The sequence below is a fragment of the Sesamum indicum genome, linkage group LG7, assembly GCF_000512975.1.
Source record: "Sesamum indicum cultivar Zhongzhi No. 13 linkage group LG7, S_indicum_v1.0, whole genome shotgun sequence".
Lineage (NCBI taxonomy): Eukaryota > Viridiplantae > Streptophyta > Magnoliopsida > Lamiales > Pedaliaceae > Sesamum > Sesamum indicum.
In genome coordinates this window covers 6,771,494-6,779,283 of record NC_026151.1, presented here as the reverse complement: position 1 = coordinate 6,779,283, position 7,790 = coordinate 6,771,494, and the positions used below count along the sequence as shown (strand labels likewise).

Here is a 7,790-nt window from a genome sequence, read left to right as displayed (position 1 = left end):
ATAGATATACCTCCTAAGTGCGTGTTGTTGCTCAACTAATAATTTAAATATGAATCAAGGAGAGTAAACAAAAATTACTATTTTATTTGAACGTCTAATCGGGTTACTATTTTTCTTTCTATATCAATGCATGTTAGTGTAATATAATTCAAAAGATGTTTGTGTAAAATTTAATCACTGCATAAAAAATGTACATTCAATTATAATCACATCATTAAGGGGTGTGTTTGTAATTTTTTTAAATAATAGAGAGTGTTTGAATAATTAAAACCAATTTTAGGGAATGTAATGTAATTACCAGTGATTTACTTTTCTTTGTTTGTCACCACTACTAATATAAAGACATTAGGACAATTAATGTAAAGAAATAAAATCACGGGTTAATAAAGTACAAACGCTGTCGTCTCCTGTCCCAAAATATTCTAATAGAAAGTCGTGTGACTGGTGTCATATTTTCTTGTGCTAATTACTCTACCGACGTTTGCCGTCTTGTACAAAAATGACAAGTCCCATATGACCCAGGTACCAAGATTACAGTGAAAAATGGACTCAAATTCAACTTAGATGTAAAATTATGTGAATTGTATAGTAGTTATAATAGCCATTACTTATTTTGACATGGATGCAGCGTGAGGTATTGAACTAGTGCCTACATCTTTAGTTTTCAGACGAGGCGCTTGAAATGGACAAAATGATATTATAGCCTTCATTCATTCCAAACCAACAGTTCAATTTCACAAGCACAGATAGTCCAAGAAAAATGTGCATAATCCTTCCCTTTCTGCTTCATCAGTCCTTGGGATGTCAACACTTTTGCCCCTTAAAGCAAAACCTTGACATTTCAAAGACAAGGCAGATAAAAATGGATTAAATTCCTTGGAATTCAAATAAATTATGGGGTAAATTATAACGAATTTCTTTAGAGTTAAACATACTTCTAAGTACCTCCTCATTGTTCCCACAATACTCCTAATGAAGTTATGAAATCCTGGATGGAGGTCTCAAATTATAACTTTGTCCTTGCTATAATTTATTAAAGGAAAAATTCAAAAAAAAATTGTACAAAAAACAAACAAGAATGAGGAAAATATTTGGAAAATTGTAAAAATTGGAAAATAAGAAAAATTATAATTCATAATGCACAAGAGCATTTTAGTTAGTTCAATACAAAAAATGAAAACCTCACAAAGACTAACAATTGGACTAGTTATTGACAGCTGAACGGCCATCAAAATTAGAGGGGCTATTAGTCATTTTCCAAACAATGACGGGGTTATAATTATGTTAAACTTCAGAGAAATTCGTTGTAATTTACCCAAAACCATAACTATCATTCATAAATAATAGAGAAATACCTTCCAGCCACAGAGTTCTTGGAGAGATTTTAACATGTTTAACATTGAAAATAAACTTGTATTCTCTAAAGTGAATACTACTCAACCATAAGGCCACAGCATCTGTAATTTTGCGCAGAAAAAACTGGATCAGCAGTCTCCTGTTTTTCATGGTTTTTTCTATTTTCAGTTTGTATACAACGACATCAATTTTCTCTCTTTTCGTAAAAAGGAGGCTAGGATGATCAAACAAACTATACATGTTATAACTGGTGTCGAGCACCTCCACCTTTTACTAATTCAGTCACGAGAAACTGAGAGACGTAAATTTTTCAAAATGCGCCCCAAAGTTTAATTACCTTTGGTCGAACTAGACATCTCTCTGGCTGCCTTACAATATAAATCTGATCTCCGGCTTTATTGTACATGTCTTGATTGCGATGCCATGTCCAGAGAGCATGTGTCTCATTCTTCACCTGCAAATGGCATTCGGACTAAGCTGAACGTGATAATTTAAAGGAAACCAATGGGATTTCAAAATCTCAACTTTTAGGAATATATTTCCTTTTCCAAATTTGAGTTAATGTTATCAAACAAAATAATATAAGACCCTGTAATTAAATTCCTGTAAAGTATGTCATTTGCTGAAAACAAACGTCTCCCAAAAGTCTTGTTGTGTGCTGTTCCTGCATTGATTCCATCTTAGATTGAGGGAGGATGTTAGACACACCGGCTTTTAGTTACTTCTAAATTTTGTATAGGAAGTTGTAATTTTAGTTGTATTGAAAATTGCGAGTGTTTTTGGAAAGAAAAAAGCAAAGTTGAAATAAGGTGCAAATATTCGTGGAGAGAAGTTTACAACTTTGACTTAAATGAGCTTAACTTAAGTTGTTGAAAAGCATAAGTAAAAACACATTCTTCGCTCATTTTCAACAAAAAGCTTATAAGTACTTGGAATAAGTTTTTGAAAATACCCCTTTCATGTAAGAGAAGGAAAGAAACACCAAAGAAAAGCAAAGGTAAGAAGGGAAAGTACCTCCAGAATTCCATGGCCGAAGCTGGTTTCCCTATATGCACTATATTCAGGTTGTCTATCCCAACAAAACTTACCAGCAGCTGAGCCCGACGTAAAATTGTATGCGCAGAATCCACCCATAAACTGGTCAGGTGTGGCGGATGGTTCTGGGCAGTTACCTGGATCATCAGTATGTGTGATTGCCATCTTCTCTCTATTGCCGCCATCACCGATTGCTATGTGGACAGGACCACAGGGATCAAGGGTATAGTTATACACTCTGTTTGACCTCTCGTAGGCATGAACCTGAAATTTTTAGTGAGTTTTCATTATTCTATTGATTCGCGTACGGATGACCACTGAATAGTTATGGCAGCAATCGAAGGAAGCTGTTGATTTTCTTTGACTGAAACTTCGAATATGGGTTAAAACAATTCCCTCTTCTAACCCTTCATGGTTATGAGCATGAATGTATAGGATAAGAAACAATTGAGAATTGAGAATTGAGAAACAATCTAAATCTCTCCTCAAACTGACGATTGTGTGAAAAGTACTCCTTTTGAGATCTTCTTCAATCATAGGTGATTAAAGGGAGCTGCAGTAAGGCCTTGAGAGGGACCTTATAAGAGCATCAAAACATGGGAATAACAAGAAATACTGACATTTACTACATTACCAAAAATAGGAATATGGATGTTTCTAACTAACTTATTACTGAAAAAGAACAGAAATGGACTCACTTTTTGTCACTAGTTGTACATGCCCATAAGTTATCTTATCAATCATTAAGCAATGGATTAGCTAATTGTTTGCTGGTATTAACGAGAAGTAGTTCTTAACTATAAGTCTGTTCATCTTAGAAGCAACGGGCAGAATTTGTCTATTGAATAACATGTATGACACTCAGAATTCGTCTTTTAAATAACATATACATCACTACCTTCCACAGTAGAGAAAATTGTCAAAATCAAATTATTGGATGTAGCAGAAGACTAGCTATGAGGATTTTTGCAGGAACATAAAAATAGAAAGTCAACCCTGAGAAGAGACATTTTTGTACATAATTTGCATGGGATTCGAATTAACAAACACTTACGTGTCCGTTAAAGACTATGTCGACGCCATACTGGTATAGTAAATCTTCCATAGCGACTTTCATACATTCAGCTTCACGGTAGTGTGCCCTGTAAGTGGTATACCAGGGGGGATGCCATGTAGCTATCAACCATGGAGTAACTTCTCTGTTAACCTTAGCTAGATCTTTCTGCAACCATTTGTATTGATCATCTACAGCAAAAAAGTCACAGAATAAAGGGACAACCATACAACTATCAGACATTGGCTAAACAACATTGTTTCTGCTTTATGCATAATAATGAAGGCTTCTTTTTTCCTCCACCTGATTTATTGTAAGCAACATATCCGCCTAGGACTATGAAATGTATGCCCCCTGTATTGAACGAATAGTAGAATGCAGAAGAAGATCCACTTTCTTTAGATGGGAATGCAAATCGAGAAGTGTACGATGCAAAAGTCCGATTCTGAGCTTGTTCTTCTATTTCATGGTTCCCTTGCACCATCATTATTGGAACTTTAGATATCAGTGGCTGCATAAATCTGTACAGCAGAAAGAAATGGTACTCTAAAGTAGTTGTATGTGAAGGAGAAAATTCAATGGACAATAAGGCGATAAAGAAACTTAAGCAAATAAACATCAAGAAATTCTGAGGCATGATAGGACTTAAAGAACTCACAAATTTTTGGAATTTCACTGCAAATGCTTGAGGAAACAGTTGTACAGGGAAATTTGTGACGTGCAAGTAATTAATTAGACAACTACATGAAATATAGTGCAACCAGACTCTAAGATCAACAAAATCATATTGCAGAGGAATTTAAAACGACTTGATGGCAATGGTTTCAGGTTATGGTAGGAAAATATAAAAGATTTTCATATTTTTATATGCAAGAATCTAATTCAACCAGAGAGTGCTCCTAATGATAATCACAGTTCAACTGAAGAAAACAGTTCAGATAGAGATATAACTATTTCCAGCTTTTACCTTCCCCAATAATCCCAACGTGGCTGGTAAGTCTCGTGAATTGGAGTATCTGGAAAAGAACAAGAATAGCAGTCTGAGCTAGTCCCATTCGTAAGATATAAGTTAGCATAGCATACATCTCCAACCATCAGAACCAGATCGGGCCTGTTGCTGGTCAAATGTTCAATTGTCGAACTGGAATTGTATGTCAGACCCAGGTCTCCCACAACAGCTATTCTACTCGGATAACTTTTCGGGGTAGAAATTGGCATGGTCTTGAAATAATAGATCTCACTCATTGCAGGTATTGAAGGATCTCCACACCTGTAGTAGTATATTGTATTGGGCTCCAATGCTGCAGAACAAGGAAACATACTCCAACCGCTCAACTACTATTACAGTTGATGAATGTGAAAGTTATCGTCTCGATTATGCTCTCAAATTGTTCAGCTCACTCATCAAATGTAGCAGTTAACGCTATAAGTACAGAAATTTAGCTACAAAGACCGGCTTCCTTCCAATCTGACTCATGCTTCTTGGAAATTACTAGATATAAGATATAATTAGATTAGTATGGAAAGGAATTCCTGTTCTGTACACACCAGTACATTTGATTGAGTCATTTGTGTAACTATGAAAACAAAAAGTAGACATGTACCAGATGTAGATATTTTTCAAATCTGATTATAGACATAACTGATGATTTTTCAAAATTTGAAGGAAACCCGTGATTGAGGTACATTTCCCCTTGCTTTGCCCACTGGAAAAAGATATTCCAACAGCAAAGAAAAAGAGCTCGTGGGAAGGACAATTAAAAAGCATATTGGTAGAAGCATCAACTAGGAGAATGAGATGCACTTTTCAATTAAAATCATTTGGCATCCAGAAGCTTCAGAATGTAACAAAACGGGATTTTAAACAGCAAAAATAAGGAAATAGAATAGCAAAAACTCTTTTAGCATACCTGCGAGACGGACATGATGAATAATTCCAGAAGTATAATTCCGGAGGCCTTCGAAAGGATAAAGTTGACTGTAGATGAGCGATTCTCCAGTAGCTTTGTGAATCATAGGAAATCTCAACTTGCCATAGTGCACTATACTGGCAATGCTTTGCGGGTTCAATGGTTTTATGCTCTTACCAATTTGAAATTCTCCTGGACATATAGGTAGCATCATCAACAGTCTAAAAAGTCAGCTGGCAAAAGAATAGCTTAGAACAAAGCTAATCTAGGTACCTCTTGTACACAGTACTCATCCTATGCTCAGGATTCCAACAAATTCATAAAATTGTCTACCTTAAGAACAGAATCAACTAAACTTGGTTGCTGCAAGAATTCAAGCAAGAGACTTCCATACACTAACGTGAAGAAATTACAGATTACCTTACTCCTAACTTCATAATACAAACAGCTGATATCCACCTCATCTTGGATGACCATAAAACTAATACTAAAGCATATCTCAGCATTTACCTCAATTGATCCCAAAGAAGTACCAAATATAAAACAAACACAAGTAAATTTAGATAAGAAAATAAGAAATTTGAACCTGTAATCCAAGAAATCCAGACTGAATCATAATTGTAAGAAAGGGAGACTGAAATTTGTTCAGGCTCAAACCCTGAAACCTTCCTTTGCACTCTGGGATCAGAATCAGGCAAATCTATTGCATTTCCCCTGAAACTCTCATCCAATGGAACAGTCACAGGCTTAAAGGGTCCTTCAAGGGTTGTAGGAATTCCACCGTATACTTGAAATAAATCCAGAATACGCATAATAAATACTCCCACCACAATTTTCCCCAAGTGCAAAGCCATGCCCTCAAAGATACTAAACCAAACTACACCCACGAAGAAAACGAAAGCACAATTGACTAATATCAGAAGGAGAGAGCAAGAGAAGGTGGCGAGAACTCTTAAAAGCTCTTGCTAACTACAACAATACAAGATTATTAACATCTAATAATCTTCTCCTGAAATACAAACGATCTTGTATCAAGAACTTGTGGGGTTTTTTCTCTGGATAACATATGTAAGTGCATGTGTATGTTGTGTGTCCACACACACACACACACATACACGCAGATATATATATATATATATATATATGAGCAGTGTGTAGATTAAGATAGAGATGACCGAATCTTGAAGAGGGGAGTCGGGGGATGGGAGGTCGAGGTATGGCGCAAGCTTTGGATGGTAGCGAGCAATTGGACAGGCAAAAGGTTCAGACATACATATATGAGTATTCTGGAGATTAAGATTGAGATGACCGAATCTTGAAGAGGGACGTCGAGCGATGAGAGGTTGAGGTATGGTGCAAGCTTTGGATGGTAGTGAGCAATTGGACAGGCAAAAGGGTCAGCAGGGAAGAGGAAAGAGGCAGAAAAAACAAGGTAAAATTTTGGAGGTGGAAAAGGGGAGAGCACCACTAGCAGGGATGGCAGCGTGAGAACTTTGCAGCAACAGTTATGTCAGTTAGAAACCGAGCTGGCAAAGCAACAAAATGGGGACCAAAAGCCAAAACCATGATTGTCAAGCGAGAATCCTCGTGGGGAGTAAACATATGTACGCCACCTCTGCCTGAATGATTTGCCTTCCCAAAGGCGTCACTTCGTTTCTGTGTTACTTTGTTGACGAGACAATTATCATAGGTAAATTGAGTGTAAAAAAAAAATGACAAAAAAGCTCCATTCTGCAAAAACAAGAAGAAAAAAGAAAAATCTCATTTACTTCCTTAAATTTTTAAAAAATATTTAATATACTCCATTCTACAAGCGAGAATTATTTTTAATTTTGATATTTGTATTTTTGTTTCACAACTATCAGGTTTTATTTAAAAATGAATCATGGTCATATCAAATCTTATGAAAATCTACAGTTATGATGCAAGTAAAATATTGCTCGTTAGATCGATTGAATGACTCTCATTCATGGACTCTCCTAACTCTCCTCTCACAGACACTCCTACACCTCCAAACACACACTCAACGCGCGGACAGCATGGTGGCGAGGATGGCGCCTCGGCGGTGGAGGAAGAGGATCACGAGGAGGTTGTTGTCGATCACCATGGAGAGGGTGATCTGTTGATTGATGGTGCGGTTGGCGACTCCATTACCGTGTGAATTCGAGTAGAGTTTAACCTTGCAGAATTTTTTGACTTTGCGAAAAGGGTGATTGACGATGGCGATCAGGAATCAAAGGCGGCACTCGCTGCAGAAGTTTGTCCTTGTGCCTATGTCAAAAAAGGATAGTTCGAGGAGTGAAACTGGGACGGAGGAGCCCGCGGCAATTAGGGTTTTAGACGCGCCTATGACGGCGCTGTGCAATATTGCGGCGCATAACTCACCGTGTGCTGATCTGTTGCAGGTTCAGGATGATCCAGGATTAATGATGGTG

At 36.9% G+C, this 7,790-nt stretch overlaps 1 protein-coding gene across 4 annotated transcripts; it reads right to left on the bottom strand.

Annotated features, from left to right (window-relative positions):
* LOC105166454 (purple acid phosphatase 15) lies at positions 489-6,979 on the bottom strand. Of its 4 annotated transcripts, none has more exons than XM_020695391.1 (9): positions 5,942-6,979; positions 5,356-5,547; positions 4,413-4,746; positions 3,749-3,966; positions 3,446-3,636; positions 2,371-2,655; positions 1,694-1,810; positions 936-988; positions 489-832 (listed from the first exon to the last, which is right to left on the bottom strand). In XM_020695391.1, the coding sequence occupies exons 1-8, from the start codon at positions 6,207-6,209 to the stop codon at positions 950-952; spliced, it is 1,644 nt and encodes a 547-aa protein (XP_020551050.1). In that variant the 5' UTR covers positions 6,210-6,979; the 3' UTR covers positions 489-832; positions 936-949. The 4 variants fall into 4 exon arrangements, with proteins under 4 accessions (XP_020551050.1, XP_020551051.1, XP_011084118.1 ...); XM_020695392.1 differs by having other exon boundaries at positions 946-988; XM_011085816.2 differs by lacking the exon at positions 936-988 and having other exon boundaries at positions 494-832; positions 5,942-6,978.